The sequence below is a fragment of the Rissa tridactyla genome, chromosome 2, assembly GCF_028500815.1.
Source record: "Rissa tridactyla isolate bRisTri1 chromosome 2, bRisTri1.patW.cur.20221130, whole genome shotgun sequence".
NCBI classification, from domain to species: domain Eukaryota; kingdom Metazoa; phylum Chordata; class Aves; order Charadriiformes; family Laridae; genus Rissa; species Rissa tridactyla.
This window is the reverse complement of record NC_071467.1, coordinates 124,789,297-124,814,306: the sequence shown is the minus strand read 5'-3', so window position 1 is coordinate 124,814,306 and position 25,010 is coordinate 124,789,297. Positions and strand designations below refer to the sequence as shown.

The 25,010-nt window shown below is 35.6% G+C and overlaps 1 protein-coding gene across 3 annotated transcripts in view; it reads right to left on the bottom strand.

Moving 5' to 3' along the window:
• NEK10 (NIMA related kinase 10) overlaps positions 1-25,010 on the bottom strand; it is a 98,686-nt gene that overhangs the window by 41,236 nt on the left and 32,440 nt on the right. For all 3 annotated transcript variants that reach the window (XM_054191673.1, XM_054191674.1, XM_054191675.1), the window contains exons 23-25: positions 8,111-8,240; positions 7,433-7,503; positions 3,097-3,310 (exon numbers count right to left, since the gene is read on the bottom strand). In XM_054191673.1, coding sequence (XP_054047648.1) covers positions 3,097-3,310; positions 7,433-7,503; positions 8,111-8,240 — 415 coding nt within the window. The remainder of the gene's footprint in view (positions 1-3,096; positions 3,311-7,432; positions 7,504-8,110; positions 8,241-25,010) is intronic.

Sequence of the window (25,010 nt, the reverse complement as noted above, 5' to 3'; positions counted from 1 at the left end):
ATTTTATTATATATTTTTATCTGACAGACTCCGATTATAATGCTTGCAGTTTTCTCTCCCACCTGCAAAATATGTGACAGATCTCAATATTCATCATTCTATATTGTTTTAGGTATATTTTACATTAAAAATCTGGCAATAAGAAAAAAGTTACTCTATTTATATGTCAAACAGTATGTGAACACACTGGCTTATTAAGGGCTTCTAAGCCTTATTTTCAAGTTAAAAACACTTCAGGATATATGCAGTAAATGAAACAATAATGGATGATGCCTGTGTAATCAAATACATCTTTCGAAAGTAATGAAAGTGACTTATTTTCAGCTTTTTGCAAACAGCCAAAATAATGTCTCAATTTTTCAAATCTATATACCTCAAAAAAGCAATCAAATTATTATTTGGCTACCCTCTCATCTCTTTAAAGGAAAATATTAGAAAGATACTTCCATTATTAGTTAAATCAACTACGGTTTGGAGACTCAAATTTGGCTTGGAACACAGAAAACTCAACTTTGCCACCGGTCTGTTTGGTGGCCTTACACAAACTACCTTTTTCCTCTCCACCTTTTCCTACCCACAGCATGAAAATATAATATTGACCACCTTGAAATGAAAGGTACTATGTGAGAGATAATTACTACTATTATTATTACTTGTTTGGGTCCTCTGTGCCCTGTATTTTGTCAGCAACCTTAATCTTTCAGAACTGAAAACACTAACTCTATCAAACACCTTTCTTCCCTACATCTGCTTTTGTTCACACATAAACAAAAATTTCTATGGAAAACAAGGAAAGCTAGGAATTTATGTGGGGAGATGATAATTATTCTTTTTACTAGGATTATTTTCCAGCACGGATCTTATGCTATACTTGCCAGGCAAGGTAACTACACTTCTCCAACATCATCTACTGACCTGCTTTTCATTTGCCTACTTATCAGCTACTTATAAAACAGATTCCACTCTGGCTCCAAAAGATCTCTGTTGCTTAGTTCCATAAACCAGGATAAATAGTACGCTCTTTATTTCAGAAACATTCACAATATGACATAACTGGGATGAAAAAGGAGGCCATAAGTACATTTTAGTAGAAAGAAAACAAAGTGTAAGATAGCTGGCTTCAACAAAACATCAAAGTATGTGGCAGAAACACTGAATTCTCTGACACAATGGAAAAATGACAAATTACCTGGCTGTGGAATTGCTAAGGCCTTGACTAAGATGAATTAGGTTGTCCATACCTTACAGAGTTTTTATTTCAGGAACAGCTGCTTGAAATTCTTCCTAGTATGTCTAGTCAGAATATTGTCTTTTTTCAAAAGTCAAACTTTTCAGGAATAATTATTCTCTTTATTAGAAAACCTCCGACCTCATAAAATTTTCCTACAATATTAGGAACAAAGAAACAACACAGCTCCTTCTCTTTCTAAGCCCTGTAGCACTCCTCTGAAATTTGAAAGATGCTAGCCTGATTTATTCTATCTTATTTACAGCGAGGATGCACAATTAGGTCTTCCACTTCTCATTACTAAGCCATACTCCCCTCAGCTTCTGCAGTGTTCTGGATCTTTGTCACATCTTCCTGCTGTAGCTGTTTCTTTTATTATACAAAAATATCCACTGGAGTGGAACTAGAATTAGAGTATTCCTTCCTTGAGAAGACTAGCCATTATCCCCCAAAATAGCAGCATTTTCCTTCTTGTTTTGTAGGTGTGTTTTTCAAGTATTTATACAAATAACTTCAATGTACAGCTATTAGTTCTATCATATCTTACAAGTGTCTGGATAGGGCACTCTTCTCTCAAATACAGGATAACTAGGTTGAGAAATCACAAATTAAGCAGCTTTCCATCCATAGTACATTTTTTTGGCAAATTTCATCACAGATGTGCAAGAGAATGACTATATAAAGGTACGAAAAAATAATGACATACAACAAGTTTCCAACTGTGTAGGGTAAGAAAACTCAAAATAAAGGGAAAATGTCTCATACTGTTTTGAAGTCTAAATCCTGCTAAAGTATAAAACCTACTAAAGTATAAACCTTCCTTTCACCTCAGTACCTCTTCTATTTCAAATTACAGTGGTTTGTTAAAATTTTTCTCAAGCTTTTGGCATCTTCTTATTGAGAAAAAGCGTTACGATACAAATAATGATCTTGAAGTGATAGGTCAAAAAAATACTGAAAAAAAACTGTTAACAAATTCTACAAGTCTTGTGTTTGGACAGGAAGGTAAAGACACAGAACGTATTAATAAAAAAAAAAAAAAAAAAATCCATGAGTTCAGGACCAGGTGTTCCTGAAAACCTTTTTCCTACAAAAAGGCTCTCCCATGCAAACTACTGAAGCCCTGATAAAAGGAATCTCAGACAGACAAGAGTAACCGTGTAAATTATCACTTTTCTTCACAATTACCATAACAATGATTTTCACAGTCAGCTTTTACTACACAAAAACATTGTCCTTGTATTTTTTAAGTAAATTCTCTGAGATCATATACAACTTTGGTTCATTATGTAAAATACTGATGTCCTTCATGAAGGGTGCTTAAAACACAGCCTGAAGCAAATGGAAGAATTTTAAGAAACATTTCTGCAGAACTGTATCAGACAGTAAGAAAGCATGAGCAAATACCTTATCAGCATCACTGTTCTTTATTTAGCAATCTCTAATTAAAAATTATATTTGTGTAGGTTCCATTTTCTAGGTGTCATTGTTCGTGAATCATACACATGATTATCCATTTGTTTCACCTTAGCCAAGTGTATATTCTCCTATTCACAAACCATTCACAAGTGTGCAGTAATAATTAAACGTTATCAGAATCTATCAAAACTGCAAGTACCTCCATAACAATGCCATTTTCCAACATGGAATGGTACCAGGTTTTAAGATGCTGTTATTTTTCCTGCATAAGCACATCCACAAAAAATGAATGAGTACCCCATTAAAAATAAATTAAAGAGCCTGCATGGAAAAACGTTCTAAGAGGATTGGTCTTTTCATTTTGATTTATTTTCTGCTTTGTTGTACCTTATTTTCTCAGATATGGCAAACAATGATAAGAAAAAATAAAGGCCAATACATGTACTTACTTGTGATAAAATGGAAAGCTGATGGTGATAGGTTACTGCATTTCGATTAGCCTCCATGAAGTACCTCTCGGTTCGTCTCCTCTCCCGATCCAGTTTCTTCTCCAACATGAGATGAGAGGTGGATAAAACATCCAGGTATTTCATCATCACATCAGACAGCAGTGAGCTGACCTCCACTATGTCTGGACGGGCCTCTGCATCAGGAGTCAAGCATCTACAGAAAGAAAAATCTCTACTGAAAGCTAATTACTTCTTTCTAAAAAACTGTTTACTACCACTGCATTTCTGCACTGGTCTGTACCAAGTCACGCTGTCCAGCACTCTGCTCAAGCCTGCGTGGGACAGTATGACACTGTGAAGCCTTGGTGTTGACACACCACAGAGCACAGTCTCTCTGGTATCAGCCGGAGCAATTATCCTTGGCACCAACCCAGACAGAACTGCTATGGGGGGCTGCCACCGTGTGCTCCCAGACACACTAGGGAGTGCTTGTTGCCTCTTCCTGAGGCTGGGGGAGACACTGGCCTCCCTTGTGGGGACTGTGCTCCGGTCAAGGTGCTGCACTACTGAACAAAGCGGCTGTGAAGGAGATGAGCGTGCTGTCAGGAGGGTTTACAGGAGAATGACAAGATCTTCACAGAGACCAGACCCCCAAACAATGCAAAGAATGAGAAGAATCTAGAGATAACCACCAAAGGAGCAGTGTAAAAGCAAGAGGAAAGATCTAGAAAGGTACCAGCCAGTCAGTTTCATCTCACTCCCTAGGAAAACAATGGAGCAAATTTCCTGGAAGTAATTTCCAAGCACACAAAGGACAAGAAGGTGACTGGGAACAGCCAGGATGGATTTACCAAACAGCAGTCCCATCTGACTAGACTGATTGCTCTCTATGATAAGATTACTGGCTCTGTGGACAAGGGGAGAGCAGTATATGCTGTGGGTAGCTTTATTTTAGCAAGGCCTTTTACACAATATCCACAGGTCTATAAGGTAGGTAGATAATTGGCTGAACTTCCTGGCTCTAAGAGATGTCATCAGCAGTACAAAGTCCAGCTGGTGGCTGGAAGTAGCAACATCCAGGGACTGATATTGGGGCCAGTACTGTTTAATGTCTTTATTAATGACCTAGATGATGGCATGGAGTGCATTCTCAGAAGGTTTTTGAACACTAAGTTGCAGGGATCAGTTGATAAATGGGGCCAGGCTTGCTGTCAGAGGGACCTGGGCCACCTACACAGAGATCTGATTGCTATCTATGTAATGGGAGGGTATAGAAAAGGTGGAGCCAGATCCTTCTTAGAGGTGCATAGCGATAGTGCAAGAGGCAATAGACACAAGTTAGAATACAGGAAAGTCTGATTAGATATAGGGATTATTATTATTATTAATAATAATAATTTTAATCCCAAAGGCAGACAAGCACTGAAGTGGGCCCAGAGAAGTTGTGGGATCTCCATCCTTCGAGATATTCAGAACTCAGCTAGACAAGACCATGAGAAGTGAACAACCAGATCTAATTGTATCTGCTTTGAGCAGACAGACTAGATGACCTCCGCGGGTCCCTTTCAACCTAAATTACTTTACAGTTCTGTGGTTCTTGTTTCAGGCACCCTAGGTAGCTGTTTAGTAACACTAGTAGTATACTGTTAGGCCTATTTTTAGATCCTCAGACTATTTTGCATGCAGTGTAGGACTTGAAAGCTGATAGGGACAGTTCTGCATGTACTATAAACTGTCTTAAATCTGTTAACTCCAGTGAACCTGACAATTTACTATGATTTCCCTGCAGAGTACCACTGACCAGCTAGCATACAGATACACTTAACCCAACACCCATCTTTAAAGAAAGTGTCACAGGATGATTTTATTTCTAAAAGAGAAAATGTTTTACAGTACTTGAACTTCTTGATTTTAATCTTTTTTTGTTTAAATTTGCTCAAACCCATTGATTCATCTCATTAATTTTCATAACTTTGTTAATCTGTTTTACTTAGAATTTTGTGTTTCCTTTAAACAGATGCAAGTTTTTCACCCTAGGGAAATGTTCCATTTGATTTTTTTCTTTTTAATTTTTTATTTTAATCCCCTGAAATTGGTCAAAATTTCCAAGAACGATGTCAGCTATAAAAGATTTCTGAGAAGTTCTAAATCCATTTCCCATTCATCTAGAAAGAAATTATTTATTTATGACTAAAGACTGAGGAGATTGATGTTCTACTCTGAAAGACTTTGATGATTATGATGCTAGAACTTTCTTTAGTAGCTTAATCCAATAAAACTGTATTTTAATAATAACAATACCAAATAATAATAATGGTAACATTAAAAGCAAATTTACAGTTGCAATATGAAGCTTTTAGTGTTTTTTCTAATCATTATCACTACATTATTTTTTCTATTTATGAATCTTTGAATATGTGTTGTGCTTCAGTCATTCGGAAAAAACTTCTTCATTTCTGTTAATGCTTCCTCATCTATATTATAAGTAAAATCTCATTATTACTGCTTTTCTTTAATGTTCTTTATTCTTTCTAAATATCTCACAAAGAATAAGCCAAAATCTAAACATAGTATTTCATTTAAGGATTAACCCATAGTGAGAGAATGAACATTTTTTTAAAACATAATTTATGCTTCCCACTGCTATTAAACTAAGCGGAAAAATTCTTGTGTGATAGGAAAACTTAATTTTAATATTTTCATGCAAATACCTATTCAATCATTTATTTAAACCAGTTAGTCTCCATAGAAGCTGGTCTCATGATGATATGTCACTTTCAGTGAACCTGTTTATACAATCATAAATAACTCAGTAGCTGGCCTCGGAAAACCCCTCAAAAACTTCCCATTACAGAGTTTCTCTAAAGGGCGGGTGTCAAGAGGATGGGGCCAGACTCTTTTCAGTGGTGCCCAGTGACAGGACAAGGGGCAACAGGCACAAACTGGAACACAGGAAATTCTGTCTGAACATAAGGAAAAACTTCTTTACTTTGAGGGTGGCAGAGCACTGGCACAGGCTGCCCAGAGAGTGGTGCAGTCTCTTTCTCTGGAGATATTCAAAACCCGCCTGGACGCGTTCCTGTGCAACCTGCTCTGGGTGACCCTGCTTTGGCAGAGGGGTTGGACTAGATGATCTCCGCAGGTCCCTTCCAATCCCTACCATTCCGTGATTCTGTGATCACTATCAGGAAGGAAAAGAAGGAAAAGACCGAGGGCCAGATACTCACATAACTTTATCTAAGTCAGTCATAAAGATGTGTTTAAAATTTGTAAGTGAATGCAATACATATCAATACTGATATGATGTGACTGGAAGATACTTTCTGGATGCATTTGAGATCACTATACTATTCTTAAATAGCAAACAATGAATTAACAAAGCCAGTTATCCTAACTACAACTATCTGTAAGTATTTAAAATATTAAAATTAGTTTCAGGACCTCTTAAACACAGTTCTATTAGCTCCTATCCTCTCCATTGTCCTTCATTGTCAAGGTCTTTAAATAAAAGAAGCCTTTTTGTACAATAAAACATAGTATAAAAACATTAGTCTTTGTACAGTAAAGTGCTTTCTAGAAATGGAATTCAACATTTGAGTGAGAAAGAAAAAGCATTTTTGTGCTAAGTGGAGTTTTTCTAAAATGGAAAAGTTGAGGGAGCTAAATCTCATAGAAATGCACCAATCCATGCTCTATACTTTGCCTTACACATTACATTATCACCAGGAAGATGTAACGATAACTAAGAGAAATATGTGATGAGTGAGTGGAACAAATACAGGCTCATCTTTTCCTCCATTACTACGTGATCTCTGCTTTGTTATCTCTGCTATCCTCCTAACAGGATTAGAAGGTAGTGGGAAACATATTTCTGTCAGTCAAATAAACACTCAAAACTATGAATGCGATCATACAGTGATCTATAAATAACTTATTAGAACAGGGTTATTTCTGTGACCATAAACTGCACTTGACAATGACTCAAGATGCTGTATTTTCATGGGGGAAAAAAATTGATGTGTAGGGAATTAACCAGCACTGGTATTGTTAAACTTCAGTACTGAGTATAAGGTGTACTCTGGCTGGATAAATGTGCTGACTATACTGGCATCGGTTTTCTAGTTGCATGTATGCATATATGCAACTACATTGCATATATTATTAGCAGGGGAAGGAGATACCTCCGTTTTTCTTTAAATCAGAAGATATTTCATATTCAGAGAGAAATACTGGCAGTTGCTAAAGTCATCAAACTGTCACATCACCACTGCTGGAAACATACAAAACAAAACATCTCTTCAGCAGGATGTTGAAATAAAACTAGATGAGTAATTACCTCTTAATGGTAAACGACACCTTTTCAGAGTAGAGTCCTTCTGGCACAGGTTCATACAAAGCCCCTACTATCTGCAAAATAAATAACCTACAGTTAATTGAAGAAAAGTATTCCATTATTTATTTGAAGATCCCATATGATAAGTATTGTTCCTTGAAAAAACCTGATCAATATTACATCATCAGCTCTAACTTGCAAAACAACTTAGAACACATCTTCTTGCAGAATGTCACTTCCAATCAGACATCCATACTAATGTACATAATCACTGTAGATCAAAGGGCTACAATATCTGAATAAGGGAAACATTTAAAAAAAAAAACAAAACAAACTATGATTTCTTTTTATTTATGATCACATCCCAGGGTGTAAATACTCAAGGCTATAGAAAATCCAATATTATAGCACATCAAGAAATTTTATATATCTAAAGCTTGTTAGCACCAATGCAGTGATAAAAACATGGTTGTCTGAGAGGTAATAATATACTAACATTTACAAGCAATTTTTGCAATTAGAATGGCAAGATAGCAATTCATACAATGATAAACACTCGTGCTCATTCACACATCAGACAAGAGAGCAGTTTATGCTAAAATAGCCTTAAACATAAATTCTTATGGATCTAGTGAACACATGCAGAAATAATTGGTAGGTTGATCTAGCAAACCTGAATACCTTAGTTGCCAAGGAGAGCATATTGGTGCTGTAAAACGGTGGGTTCAGAGTTGCCATCTGATAAAGGATGCATCCTGCAGCCCAGACATCAGCCTTCTCTCCATACGGCTCACTCTTTACAACTTCAGGGCTAAGTAAAAAGCAATGTAACCCACAAGTGTTACAACCCACAAATTAATTCACCTAGAAGTAGGCTTTAAAAATGATCAAACAAACAAACAAAAAAAAACCAAAAAAACCCCACACCCAATATTTAGTTAGTCACTACAACATATTGTCGGAGCAAATACAATTATAGAATCACAGAATTGCCTAGGTTGGAAGGGACCTTTCAGATCACCTAGTCCAACCATCAACCTAACACTGACAAAACCCATCACTAAACCATATCTCTAAGCACTGTGTCTACCCATCTGTTAAATACCCCCAGGGACGGTGACTCAACCGCTTCCCTGGGCGGCCTGTTCCAATGCTTCACAACCATTTCAGTGTAAAAATTTTTCCTAATATCCAGTATAAACCTCCCCTGGCGCAACTTCAGGCCATTTCCTCTTGTCCTGTCACCTGTTACTTGGGAGAAAAGACCAACCTCCACCACTCTACAACTTCCTTTCAGGTAGTTGTTATGTTCAAAAGGTTGCATTTATTTCCTTTAGCAGCCAAATTATTTAAGAGGAAATACAATTAACAGCTCTTCCACTTCTACTTCTTTTCACAACACTGGTTGTTTATATTTTTTTCACTTGTCATTTCCACTCATTTCATGCTATAATATCTTTGGACTTCATGGATACAAATGAACTACAGCATCCAGAACTCGTTTACACTGATGGCATTTCAATAAAATGGACTAGAAAACAAATAAATGTAATACATCCTCTTTTAATTCAGATATCAGAAAGATTTTAATAAGATTACTGTATTTAGAATGCTAATGGATATGACTTTGCTATTAATGTGAGCAAACAAACTTTGCTCATTATATCATTTTCATCCTCTTAAAACTACTGTAATGTATTCCCTGTGAGGATGCGACATGGACACTCAATAGCCAGCCAAATGACCATTAAAAAAAAAAAAAAAAAAGAAAAAAAAATCATTTCAAAAATCCATTTAAAACAAATGGAAGAAGGCAGTAATTTCAGTTTTGACTCAGTACAAAGCAGACTTCACTTCCTTGTCTTAATTTCCTCAATGCTTTTCATAAACCTTGAAAATAATATTTACATTACTAGGGATATTCAAGTCCTAGCAGTTAAGTAAAGGTCATTATCACATAATGTGGTTTTTTCCACTTAGCATCTTCTCTCTGTAATTATTCAGAGATATAAAAAATACTTGACTCCTTTCATCCCTAAAATCAACTTCAAAACCTACTTGTTTTCCTTTTCCTTTCAGCTTAGAATTTGGAACCACTATATCAACTTCATGATTATACTATTGATATCTTCAGTAAAATGCCTTATTTTGGAGCCGAGAGGTACTGTGTAAATTCAATTAATGATGCAGTCTGAATAAAGTATATTGCTAGAAGGTGTGCTGCTGATATGGACAAAGGGAAGAAACCAGATTTTTAAAATAGATGGGATGAGGTCCCTTAGATAAACTGTTATGCTAAAGATAAATTAAGTGATCTTAACAGAACAGAAAGTCAGAACAGAGGTCACAGTGTGGGGAAGTGAGGGAGACTGACAGGTCACACAGTTTTGATAAAATTGATCAAGCAAGATACAGATTCCTGGGTGAAACCTAATTCCGTGAATTTTGCAGCTGCTATTACATACCCATAGAGGGGAATACAGGATGTGAACATGGTGCTAGAACATAATATCATTTCTGTAATCAGACTGTCTTTATTCCTCACTGTGACAGTAATTCATTAGAGGACTTTGTGGAAATTTCATTTTGTATTAAATATGTGTATTACAGCAAACATCAGTATTGCAACTTATATATATGGTGTGCTCAATAAGGCAAAGCCCCTGTCTTAGTAAAGTTCTAAGCATGTTCCTATTCAGAAAAATGAATCCGACTGGAATGTTACAAGCTTTCAGTCCAGTGATAATTTTCATGCATAAAGAGACATAAAGTTATAAATTATTATTTTCAAATGACTAAATAATATTAAGATCCCAAACTGAGATTATTCAAGCCAAATCTATGTAACTATTGAAAAAGTCGCACAGCAGTCACAGAAAGAATAAGCTGAATATAGTTGAGAGAGAAACCAAAGCAACCATGACCTGGCTGCAGAATCTTATTTTCATGAACAGCAGGGATGAACCTAGCTTGATGTCCACAGCAAACAGCAGTCCATTGGGCTGGTGACTAGGAAAAATGTATATTTGTTACTACTATGATTTGGAAATCACAGAAAGAATCCAGTGCTGACAGGGGTTTAGTTTTAGCGTGGTTTCATACAAATGCACAATAGCTGAAAATTAATGAAGTCATTTGGTCTGCTTATTCATGCTGAAAGACTTCTTGTTCCAAATGCATATCTAATCCTTTTTTTTTTTAAATCCAAACTAGGACTTGCAGCAGAGCACTGATTGATTTTTTTGTTCCAGAACAAATGTCTTTAGTCAGAAGTCTCTGATATTTAGAGCATTAGAATGACCAATACCTTGAATAAATACTGTCTCATGCTTAAGTACTTTAAATTATGTCAATTAAGTAATATTTATCTAAGGTGACCATTAAAGTTTTACAGAGAATATAAAATCCTATACTTATATGATGCTATGCTTTCATGGCTAATTAACTCTGCAATTTAGATTTTTAAATAGAATTTTCAAATATTATTCATTTACTTTTAAGAGATGTAGTGAAATCCCTCACCATGTTCTACAGGCTTGCCTCACCGTCTGCTAGTTAGAAATGTGGGTGGGGTACGGTACTTGTTGACTAGCAAAACAGTTCTGCAGTTGAGTTGCATCTTTTGAATCCACCCTGTTGAGGGATGCCAGGCAGAGAAAGTACCCAGTTCTGTTCCTGTACACTGCCACCCACAAACAGGAGGGTGGTGGGAGTACATATGGTTTGTCTAATTCAGTTGACAACTGTGTATAAACTGTCACTGTCTGGTCAAGACCAGAAAGAATGAGTAGAACCAGACTCTGAATTTTATTCCATAAAAACCCTACAAAATCAACCTTAGCCACAAACACTGAAAATTAATTTAAGGGCATAGCACTGGTGTGACCTTTTTTTTAGTTTATTTGTAAGGGCAGGATTCTTTCTTTAATTCTTAGATTAAGAGATCTTGATTGGCTGAAAGAAGACAGCGGCGTTAATTCATTTTTTAGCAAACGGATGTCCACATCATAAAATGCATTCAGTGTCAAAATAAAATACATAAAGCTAGAAACTCTAAGAGCTGATAAAGAATTTCATTTCCATTGCTCCAAGGGCTGATCATACTGATGAGAAGCAGCAGTACTGATGCTATATTCTATGATATTAAAAGAGGCAGCAGATACTTATATAATTAGTCATTTAGTTCTTGCAGCTAACATATTCAAGATAATCACTAGAGTTTTCCTCTAGGTTTACAAATCACTGCTCATTTCCAAATTACGTATTCAAGCTGAAAAAGCTTACTTCAGCAGCATTGTTAACTATAGGAGAGTCCTCCACTGAACAAATGTCCATAGCATAAGCAAGACTAAATTCTTCTAAATGAAAGACACAGAAATACATCCACAGAATAATTCTCCAAGTTCTCAACATTCTTGAACAGACAGTTTTATAACCATTTAACAGAAAGTTCACTCTTGCTCAACATATCAGCATTGCTTTTGTATTTATTGTCTTCTATGCCAACAGCCTTAAAATGAGCCTTGAATTCCATTAAGTCATTGCTTAATCCAAAGGGTTATCTTTTTTTTTCTTCTGCACCACTTTTGTAAAACTAAGCAGCTATTTTAAATACAGAAGATAGCTTTCCACACTGCCCCACATTTTTAATTGGGATTTTAAAAAAAAGGAAAATCAAATCTTGTCACTATTTGTGTTACTTGTAAACCAATACCATTTCACCAAATCATCTCTACGTGGCCTTAGAGGCATTTCTGCAGTCAAGCTTTCAGGTATAATTTTTCTCACTGATGTTATTTTGTCATGGTTTTTATTTAAGAATACTTTTAACAGAGATTTACAAACAGACTGTCCCAATCTGAATCTGCTACATTAGTACTATCACATATTTATAACAGAAGATGACTATTCTCACTGGATTAGCTCATGTTCACATTAGTTATGAGTGGACAGAAGTTCCAAAATGAAGGAAGAAGTCCTGAATTTGGAGGGTGAAGAAAGGGGGAGCTGAGGGAATGGTGTTTTCAAAACAACATTAATTTTCTAGAGCTTCTAAAGCTTCTAAGAAATGTTGTCAACACTATCAGGCTGACTTTACATGGAACATAATCAGTGAAGGTTTCCCAGGCTGCACAGAACTTCAATAAGCCACTCATGACTTGTCTTGGTACAGTGTTCATTGGTTAAACCCAGTGCTTCTGACAGGTGTAAGAACAAGCTGGTGTATGTCATCCTACAGTACGAGGAATATTTTCAAATGAGACATAATTTCAACTAGACAGTTATGGTTAAGTAAAATAAGAGTTATTCTTCAAGACTAACTGCCAAAAGAGGTGATGGCTATAATGAAAGAGTAAATAAATAAGAAGTATACACCACTGTAGAAGATTTTAACAATGACAGAGTTATTGCTTTTAGTCTTTATCATTCCTCCAATTAATTATTTAAAGTTTGATGGAGATTCCTGCAGTTGGTGGTGGTTATACAAGCACTCATGCCTAGAAACCATATCTAGTTCAGGAAGCAACCCAAGCTGAAAAAAGTTGGAGGCTTAGCATGCTTATCCCATGCTTAGTATCAAGCATGCTTATCCCATTCTTCCTTCCTTATGGATATTGACTTACTGCCACTGTTGGAGACAGGACAGTAGCAGAGACAGTAGACAAGAAGTTTGCCATATACTGATAAACCTTTTTTTTTTTTTGGTCCCAAATAATGAAAGAGTCTCTGCAGCTTCTATTAGCTTCAGATATCCAGATATCTTTGTTAAGATACCTATAAAATAATACTTGCTTGCAATGGATAGCCTTTGTAGTTGCTGTGAGAAATCATCAAAGGGATTTACACAATCTTTGCACCTATAACTGACACAATTCACTATAAAAATGAGACTGCCATTCTCTGGCCCAGGCTAACCAGGGATTTCTCCAGTAGTATCTTCAAAACCTTCAGAGGTAAAGACTACACAGACTCTCTGGGCAGCCTGTTCTACATTTGACTGTTATGATGGTAAAAAAAAAAAATTGCCTTATATCAAGTTAGAATCTCTCATGGTGTCTGTTTTCTCAGAAAAGGGCCAAGACCACCAATTTCAGTCCAAAGATTGAGAAAATCAAGGCTATGTTTGTGTTTGGGAACCATTTCTATATTTTTATGAACCAGGTGGCACGTTTTCATTTTACTAAACTACTGCAGGATAATTTGTGAGTGTTTGGAGACCAGTGTGAAAAACCACAGATCTACTCTATAATCAATTCTCTGAATCACAGAAAGAGGGGAAAAAAAAATAAGGAGAAAAAAGAAAAAAAAAAAAGCTGGTCACCATCAGCATCATCCCAAAAGAGAAAAAAGAAAAATAGTTGCTGCTTGTCACAATTTTTTCTGTGAATAGTTTGCTGTAAGCTACACATACACATTCAGTATTATAGCTTCATAATTACCACTAAAAGCACTGGAAGAAGAAATAGGAGCCACAAAACTGACAGTTTGAATAAAGAGCTTCTGCAAACATTGCTGAAAGCTATTTGCATTTCTCACCTACAAGAAGAATTCAACACAAGCCTTTTGGGGATATTCTGTTTATCCCTTGAGTGATGAAGCTGGAACAGGATTTTCAATCACTAGTTAAAAATTTTGCATTCACAGTTTTATCTTTTGAAATGTATAGCCAACCAATTCTATAACAATTTATTACATTGTCTTATAACTTGTATACATTTTTATTAAAAATTATGTTAAATATTTTTGTAAAATATTATAAATATATATAATTTCTTCTTCACAAAAGGCACCTTTTCAGGCATCTTAACCTCTGGTGACGCCTACAGAAAAATTCATCATTTCCACCATTTTTTTAAATGTTTGGGGGTAGGGAAGAAATTTACTACCTTCGGTTTGCAATTTTACAATGTAATAAATTGTCTTGCCACCAGGTGGGGAATGTAATTTTAAAAAGGGTGAAGTCAGCTAAGAGAGGTAACTTTCATATGTAGAATTGCTCTCTCATCAGTGTAATCTCAACAGTTTCATTTTCCTCAACAGTTTCATCTTCTAGTCCAAGTATTGCCTGTGTCTGCCCAGAAAGTTCCTCTATATTCATATAATTTAGTCTATAGAGAGGCAAAATCAATCTCAGCTCAGTGACAGGCCACTAATAACTGCAGGATAGACAGACTGTATGATAATACCTCCCTTATGTTTTTTACTAAAATCTTCCCCAAAAAATGCCTGATTTGATGTGGAAGGACACTTTTCATTGCAAATAGTAGTAAAGTTGTGTAGTCTCTCTAAATCCAAAAGCTTAATGAGCACTAAGAAATGTGTAAAAACAAGATTCCAGTAAGAAACCAGCAGCTCCACTGCTGTTGATCAACAATTTAGAGAAATCACTAACTTACTGCTTTCTTTCAGCACATATTCAGTGTCTCTCTGTCTAAAATACTCCACCTTTTAGGTTTTTCATTTTACAGTTTTGAAAATAAAGCTACAGACATCCAGTTAACGTTCAACAACTGATTTGTATGTCTTTGAATTTACAAACCTTTAAGCTTTTATGTGTGCTAACATTATGCATTATTGCTTAGAGATGCCAAATATATTAACTTTGAAAAATTTATGCCCTCTAGTAGTGTAATAAGATAGTGTTCTAGAACACATGAAAAAAATGCCAGAAATTCACTTCTAATTCACCCACATCGCATATTAATACAAATTAAATGACATTTTTTTAAAAGCTTACTCTATTTTTCTATACTCCTATTGCTTTGTTAAACAAAACCAACCTAACAAAAATTTTCTTCATACTTAAATCATTAAATACCTAAGACAGAAGCACGTTCAGAGCACAAGGTCTTCTTCCTAATCCCTAAATGCAAAGAGTCACTCCTACCTGCTTTTTTCCCCAGCAAAACTTAGAGCACCTATGAAACTGTGAAGGTGGCCAAAACAGCCTCTTAGTTTAATTTTAGTTCATAATGCTCAATTGAAACTTTTTTTTCCCTTTGCCCAGTAACAAAAATTTAGTCAATCAAAATATAACTAAACCAAGAAAATGTATAAAAAGCCTCAGCATATCTCTTCTCAGTTCCTCTTTCTGAGCATAAAGCCTACATAAAAAGCGGCTGAAAAGAACAGAATTTTATTGCAAGGACTTCTGTGTTCACACTCAGAAGACCAGCAAGATACATTCAATGACTATGTGTTCTCCCATCTTTGAACTCTGTATTTTTTCTGCAAGAGTGTACATCTCTGGCAGTTAGAAAAGATTCATGTATTTATCTGTCAGACCTTTTTTTTGGTGACAGCTTTATATTTTCACTGCTTTTACACATACGAAACTTTAGCGCTATTTAAAACAAGAGCTTTCTGAATCTCATGGACCAATAGCAAAAAAGCACCTCATTGCATAAGTGTCTTTTTTAAAAGTATCTTTAAAACTGAAGGATACATTTCACCGATGTTCACCAAGTATGTTGCCCAAGACACATCCATATCTAAATGTTCTCGTGTTTGAATATATGGAAAACAACGTGCTCCAAGAATTCCCAGATACGGCAATTGCGTACTTGCTCAGACACCACTGGGCAATTTCAAAGTCTTCTTTGAAAAAAAGTCACTTTTTTAAAAACGTGTTTCAAGGACATTTTAAAAAGCCTTGCAGGGTCTATTAGAAAAGGTGATGTCTACAGCAAGGTTGGTTGTTCCTTCAGTTGTCTTACTATTACTGAAGAATATCATGAAGTATCACCTTTCATACTGTAATGAAAATACAATTACCTAATTAAGATCAAAATGTGCACAGCTGTTTCAACTTTTTTATGCTTCTGAATTTTCAAGATTATTATATGCACTTCTGAGGAAATTATAAGGACAAATCAAAGTATCATTAATGTGTAGTTTAGTGTTCCAGTGCTACGTACAGACTTATAACACAAAAAGACATTGAAGTTCTAATTTACACCTATTATTCCTTCAGAGATATCACGGAACAAAGTCTAAAACAACAAGAGGAAGTATAAGCCAGAATCTGAAACTTACAACATAAAATTTCCCTTCAATGTGATTTTTGATTTATATTATTAAAGGCAAGCATCACTGCATGGTCCACACACCTGATGCTCTTATTCATACAAAAATATCTAGCAGATTGTCAAGCTGTCGGTTTTAACAGAAATACTGTAGATAAATTCTATCTGTAAGTTGTGGCAAAGTGATATCCATATACATAAAAACTGAAACACTCATATTCTAAAAGGTACTCATAACATGCATCAGACAGATACTTCTAAGAATTGATTCCTTCCAACCAGAGATGTTTTCCAGTGAATTATAACTGCAATTTCCTATAAAATGCTTTGAGGAACTGCCTTAAGCCTGTAACTGTACAAACAGTTCAAGAAAATAAAAAGGTTTTTTCCTTTTATCTATGGAACAGAAATCTGAACACTTAAAAACTATAAAGGATTTTGCTTATTGAGCTATACGCCTTTCAGAATGAACTTCATTCAGTGCCTTTGTCCACATAAGCTCATCAAGAAACCGCATCAATATTTAAAATTAAAAGGGAGACTTGGAAAAATGAGTATTTGCAAGAAGGTGACCACAAGCAGTAGCAAATCCAATTCTACAACTCTAAAATAAATCTAATCTTTAATAACTTATTTCATATAAGGTGTTAATTTCACCTAACTTTAAATTCCTATAAGTTAAATTTATGCTAAGGTAGTGCTCCAGATCTCTCTGTAGCAAATGAAGAGAGACAGGCACATCAAGTGGTTGATTCATCTCATCCTAAAATAGCTATTTAAGATAGATGGGATTAAATCCATTATTGAAGTGCCTATTTTTTTCCATTACTTTCAGTAATCATCTAGCCGCTTGACCGGAATAAGATGCCTAGTTTTTTGAATGACTACATATCAGCAAGATGAATTCCAACCACACAGAGACTCGCTTCTGACAGCAACTTGTTTCTCACAGTAAGGTATGAACTAGATGACTTTGCAAATATTTGGGTTCACTGGAACCTAATATACAAGACACTTGGAACCTAATATACAAAATAATTAACTAATAACTACTTTTCTGTCTAGCAATCACATTCAGAATGGATTAAATATATCAAAAAAAAAAAAGCAGACAGCTAAAGGTCTAAAGATTTTTACCTGAATAAGATGGCAACTTCATTGTCTTCTTTTACATAGAATTTAAAATTCCCAAATCTAAATAAAGTCTGTTGATCCAGATGCCTGCAAAAACCCTCACAGAAGTCAGTAGAGGAAATATGAGCAGTGAGTTGTAACATAATAATCTAGGCATAACTTGTTATATATTTTAATATTAAACAAAAAATTTATTGCTTGATGGCTCACGTACAGACATCAGCTGATAAAGGAAAGCTACATGGGAAACTGAGCAAAGACTAAAGAGAAAGAAGGAGAGGTTTGAGATATCACCTCATTCTGTTCAGCTCACTCTCTAAACACAGTAATGGGCACCCTTGAGAAATAGGCCAGAAGCAAAATAGGACAAGTGACCTAAACCGAACTGTCACATGATCCTGCGATGAGAACATTTAATACCCCAGTTTTCTTCTCTGAATTCTCTCTAAAATTCCTTTCAGGAATAAACTAAAGCCTCAAGAGAGACAGGAAGTAGAAAGAGAATACTGTACATGTTGATTTGTAAATAGTAATCAACAAAACCTACCAACAAATTACATTTACAGCACACTCCTGCATCTCCCAATTTAATAACTGGGCACCTTGATCTCTATAAAAATATACAGACTGCATGTCTGCAGTTGGGATCGTATAGCTAATTCACTGCTACATCCCCAGATAATGCTGTATTACCTCTTTAGTCATAAAATCATTGACCCTTGCTTGTGGAGCTCAAATTGTGGAAAGCCTAGACATTGAGCAGTAACCCAGGAAAAGAGCTTTCTTCAGCAGAACAGAGAGAAAATGCAGATATATACGTTTGTTTGAAATCATGGGGTATTTAAATTCAACCTCCTTATGACATTCCTGTAAACAATGACCAGCCATAACCAAGAAGTTTGAGGACTCTAGGTGTGGAAAATGTCACTTGCCAATGTGAGGAACATAATTAAAGGAAACTTAACTCCAAATTATTAACCCACAAAGCTATTCAAGTATGATCAAATAATTTATTTTTACCTCTCCCCTCTTTCATTCAAAACAGACTCTTCCATAATGTCTATTTTAAATAAGACCTGATAAGAGACTAGGGATGCATCTCAAGCAGAAAATATGGTCGCTTATCGTAAGAGAGGAAACGGAAGGAAAGACTACAGGCTGCTCTGCTTGCAGATGACTCAAAATGAATTTCTTTTCATTTAGAAGGCATCAGTGCCCCTTTATAGCATTTCTTAACCAGATACTTATCATATTTCTGATTCTAACTCTTTTCTTTATTTCAATTATTCTAGAAGAGTATTACAAACATTCAGCCTCCTACTTATTCGTCAATTCTTGATGTGGCTGTTCTTTCAGTCAGATGTCTAGGATACCTCATGCTGCCTCCAGTAATTCTTACACCACAGCTGGCCTGCCATTCCTTGAAACAGACAGTGAATCTACTACTGCAGAAAACAGGAAAGGGTAAAAAGAGGAGAGCAGACACTTAAAAATCCAGTATTAACATTTCTCTGATGAGGCCTGGCCACTTATTGCTCTGGTGCATACTCTAATAATGTCTCCATGTAGTTCAAGAACTCTATTCTGTTACAGTGGCACGTGCTTTCTCATACTGTACCATTAAAGTTATTGTAACAACAAAAATTATCATTCTGTGAAAGAACTCGGCTGTAAAAAAAACCAAGAAATAGTATAAAAGAGATGAAACAAACCAAGGAAAGACTATGGCACTTTGAACAATCCTCGACGGAGCTTTGAGATTTGGCTACTATGAAAAAGCAAGCAACTGAACAAAAGCTGCACCAGCAACTAAAGCCCAAGACCCAAATGAAAACAGGAAATAGCTTTAACTGACCACCAAAGACGCAGTAAAACAGCAAACACACTATTAAGGAATCAAAGACAGCAAGATGACATATAATGGCACTAGAAATTGAATCAGCACACTGTATACCGAGCAGCAACATGAAGCAGAACAGGAAATAGTAAAGATTTAGCAAGAGTAAGAATCTCCCAAGATATTAATATCGCTGACCTCTAAGATTAATTAATTAAAAACACCCAGAAAATAAACCCACCAAAGGTATTCTAAGTCCTGCAGTTCAGATGTCATAGTAACATAGTTCATCTAAATGTAGCTCATTTGACATTACTTCAGAAAAACTAAAAAAGAATAAGTCTAGCAAACAAATACCAGTAACATTGGGCTAAAAGACATTTGCAAGCTCATAAATTAGTTTGATGAAATGACTAATCTTATTCTAATAAAAAGTGTTCATTCATTATTATTATCTCTTCCAAAGGTATAACAAAATAATTAATAAACATTAAAATAATTGTTATACAAGTTCTACAGAAAGAATTATTTCCAAGTACATTGTTGGTTAATAATCTGTTATGTTGGTAGAAGAGTACTTTTAGTTTTTTTAAAGATAGCAGTTTAAATTCATCATGAGGGTCTATAAAATTATTACATATTATACTTCTATTGTTGTATTTTTTTCAAGCATTAAAGTAACTCTTCAGAAGCTAGATCAGTACCACTCACTTGTTAGAGAACAACTATAGGAACTAACCTGTATGTTTGAACACTCCCTTTCACCAAGAAAACCTATGCTATGACTTTAAGCTACTTTTAAGCCTTTGTGAGCAAACAACTCTTCTCAGGATAGAAAAAAATATCTGTATGAAGTAGTGCATGTCAATTCCAAAGTGGCCTGCATTCTTTTAGTCCAAGATTTTTTCGCCTTCTCTCTGGTCTAGTATTAAGTTACGTCTTATGGTGGGGACTTCTATCATTTCCACTGAAAGATTTTTACAGAGATAAATACAGACATCTTCATGCCTTCTTACTTTGTTTCACATCATTTCCAGTTTTACTCCCACATATAATGCTATGTAACACTGGATGTGGTATTAAATACATTTCAAATGTGAGGTGACGGTTGTTATTTAGACAAACTTGCCACTTAATAAAAATTACATAAAGTTAAATCATTTGGTCTTCTTTTTATAAGTCAATCTCTGTCAACTGCTTATAACCTTCTTTCTTGAAGTTCATCATTCTTATCTTTTTAGTCATGGTATGTCCACCACGAAACATAATGCTCTATGCAGAGTCGCACTCTGGCATACAGACAGAGACAGTATTACCTGCCTCTCCTCAGCTATGCTGTCCCTGTGGATTCCACCTCCAATTGCACTGGACTTGTTGCTGACACACATTATTATAACCCTACGTCTAAACTACAACCACACTACCACAATTACATTTCATTGCTATGTTTCATTCTCAGAGTGAATACTTGTATGAATCGACTTTCAGAACATCCTCTGACAAAAAATGCTGTATTAATATACTGAAAGGATTATTTAACTTCTGTTACCTTTCTGATCAAATTAGCACACCCTCTCCAGGAGCCAGCTGTTCCGTGAATGGCAAAGCCAGCACAAGACTAGTTGTTTACTCTGCCTCAGCCCACAGTACCTTCAGTTTTCTATTCTCTTGGTTATCAAAACACACCAAACTACTGTCACATGACAGCATGTACTGCAGCCTATTTGGAAGATAACCTTTCAGCTGAGCTTGAAAACTTTTCTCACCAAGTAGATTAAATTGTGTCGCTACTCGCTACCCATCACCAAATTTTCACACACATTGAAAGAACATAAACTCTCAATTTTTTTAAATCAGTGAAATGTTTCAGAGGCGTTTCTGGAGGAGAAATGTTTCTGGAGGAAGAAAGAACTGCTGGGAAAACTGGTAATCAGTTTGATCATATAGCATCATAAAGCAGGCTACCAATTAAGTACGTATGAAAGTACAACACTGTCCCTCATCTTAAATTATCCTTCCAAACACAAAAATGACTTAAATAAGTGAAAATTTTATCATGTCACCAGAATAAGCAATGAGAAAAAACCACCTACTGCAGATCTCTGCATGAAATCATATCACAATATCGATTTATGCAGCGCTCTCACAAGGTATGGCTAAAACCAGAAGCAGTGACCAGTACTAGAAAAGAAATTTGGGTCACTATCACAGTATGCAGACTGACTGCATAGTCCATAAACAGAAACTAAGATCAAGTAATATCTTCTTTTCCACAGCAGAGAAGATGAGGGACACAAGTAAAATAGTACCTCTAATTACCACTGAGAGTTTTCTCAAAACACCACAAAGAGAAAACACCTCAACTTTAGCACAAAAAGCCAAATCTTACACAACATGGTTCTGTGTATCAGTTTTCCAACATTTTAGGACAATTATGTTTCAGAAAGATCAAGTTAGTTCACCAACTAACATGGAACATTCTCACCTACTTCTTAATGATACCTGAGGGATCTGCTCTTCTTCACAGTTTCCTAACAGCTTTTCAAGATCAGTCAAGTTCTCAAGGAATTATGATGAGATTCTCTATTCCATCACAATCTCAAAATTTACTTCATTACCCAGACTTTTTCTAAAATTTCTGTATACATACACAATTCCAAAAGCAGTTATCATAGCCAAGACTTAGTTACCTTCTACTTATATCTCTTGATCTGTTGTCGATACATCCCCTTCATAAGTTACAATTCTTTTTGTGAAACAAATAAATGGCAGGTATACATGAAAGGAAACATCATTCTCTATAACTATGTACAATTTGCTACGTCTCTTCTGAGAAGGCCTTCGAGACAGCAGGATAATAAAGACTCTGTCACCACTAACTTGGAGCAGATTGTTTCTGGTGACTTATGAGATGGAAAAAGACTGCAGAATTCATTACCAATTCCCTAAAGCAGTCTTTTCCTCAATTTTTAATGTATTAAGTGTAAACACATCCATTTAATATATTTGGTATTCTAAACATACACATTGCTGGATTTTTTAATTCAAGGACATAACCAATTAAAAGGAATTTAATTAGTATGATAGTAACAAAAACTTAGTATGAAGTAGAATTAAAAACCATCACAATTACAAAGCATAATTATATAAGCCCCTCTCTAAACATAAAACAGTATCTGCTGTTATTTTATGATGCCACAGTTTTAAAAATAATTGCATTAGCAAATTGATTCAGTCAACCCCAAATACAAACATGTTTGGTACGTATAGTGATATGTTTTAATCTGAACTACTCTGCATAATGCTGCATAGCCAAATTTAAACACTAAGCATTAGACACTACTTTTGACATTTATTATTTTGGTTTTGTACTATATTGTCTGCTCCATGAAGGGTAGGTTGCGTCTCAAACTCCCCAGGATTATTATCCTGTCAATTCAGAAGAATGCAATTTTTGCCACTCTAAAATGGCAATGCTGTCTCACAGTTCTTTCTCTTCCCTCCTTTCCTTTTCTTTTTTTTATGCAGGAACTAATATTTCTGCTCTTGGTGGGTATGCATTCCCAATATTTTGATTATTTTATAGCCCTTCACATCTACTTAAATCATACAAAAAAAAAACCAACCAAAAAAAAAAATCTAGTCCAAGCACTGATTAAGTCTATGGGCTCTGACTGCTGTTTCATGACTTGTGTTAAAATACTCAGTCAGTTCACCTCATTCCTTGTGAACCGGTTTCCATATCAAAAAGCCCACTGTCACACATAGTACTAACCACGTACCCTGAAGGTGGCATCCAGTACATTCAGCCATTTGCCAAGCCTTTTTAACATTTTTAAATTATTATGACATTGGAAAGACTTCCATGCTTTAGCCTGTCGTTTTAAATACTACTCAAAAACATGTTTTAAATACAAAGACATCACTACTGTGTCCTTGTTCTTTTTTCTGACTGCAGACAGGCAAGGATCACTGCTTCCATGATTTTTCCTGTGGAATAGAACTGACAGTAATGTCCCAAAAGACCACTTACTGAGAGACTGCAACATGTAAGTGACATTTTATCCTCATGCCTGCGTCCAAATAACTGGTCAAAGAGGTAGAAAAAGAACTGTGAAAGTCCTAGCTCCAATGTGAACTTCCATGTACGAAGACAGGGTATGAGAATAATAATAAATGTGGTATAAGCAAACATTTAAAACAAACAAAAAAAAAAAAAAAGAAAGAGTATTTAAATCTACAGAACACTACTCTCAAATAAAAATTTCCTACAAAATGGGAAAAGACCCAAAGACATCAGTGACAGAATTTAACAGGAAAAAAAAGAAACTAATGTAGATAGTTTAAGAAAATTACAACTCAATGACCCTGAGGGACATGGGCATGGTTTGGAACCTCACACCTTTAAAGACCCATATCTGTTGTGTAGAAGAGCACAATAACTTCCCATCAACAGCTTCTCTGCCCAGTTATAACTGAACAAAACAAATGAATTATTTCAGAGGAGCTGAAAAAGATGGCACATAACTAGCTACACCAAACTCTTACTACACTTAACTATCCAAACTATCGCTCACAGATTGTGCATCACTCAGAGACTGTGCTTCTTCAGGATTATTTGGAGAATCAGTTAAGGCAGCCTTGCAATCACCTTACTTTTGCTCACTAAGAAGCAGCATAAGCATTAGTCTTCAAGGTATGTGACTTGAATATTTAACACACTACAAGGACTCACTCCTGAAGCCATTTTAGGATTTAGCAATTTCTAGGGATTAAGTGTCAATTATCATTCTGGCACTAGGAAATCACAAATAACAACTTCAAAAGTGGCAACATGAATTAGACTGAACTGCTGAATGCCCGAGTTCTTGACTCTCCCTCTTAATTCAGAAGAGCCACCAGTAGCTCCCCCAGTAGCTTGGAACCTTTAATTACTTATTACAAGCACACAGGCCAAGCATTCTGGCAGGTATATGGCCATGACAGCAGAAAAGATGACTGCTGGTCACCACAGCAGAAAAGAAGACTGACATCGAAAATTCCTCTTAACTTCTGAGAAAGATACTGTCAGTGCCCCAGCAAGTGTAGTGGCCTTAAAAGAAATTTAGGATGAAACCACTTCCAGTTTTATTTAGGATATAATGTTCTGTCAGGTTTTTTTCCTTATTGGCAGGCATTTTGTAAATTAAAAGTTCTGATGAAAACAGAAAACAATATCATAGACTGCATGCTGTGCAACATTCTTTGTTTGTTTATGTGTCATTCATTGTAGTTTTCTTTTTCTATTCTCTATGCCAAATAAACTTCACTTCATTTACAGGAGTTAGAATTGGTAATTTATAGTAGTGGGAAGAAAAGCGCCAGAAAGTCCCTAAAAGAAGAAAACCAACTTCTGAACTTAGAAAGCTGGACACTGAGTAGAAGCAACAGAATGACTCTGAATAGAGGGAACAGCAGCTGTATGTAAAAAGTTGTTGCAAAGAAGCTGGAAGAAGCCCGTGCCGGAATGAGGAATATTTGGATCTGCAAGGCTTCAGCTGAACATATTGTAAACATATTTCCTTAATAAGGCAGTAGTTAGGGT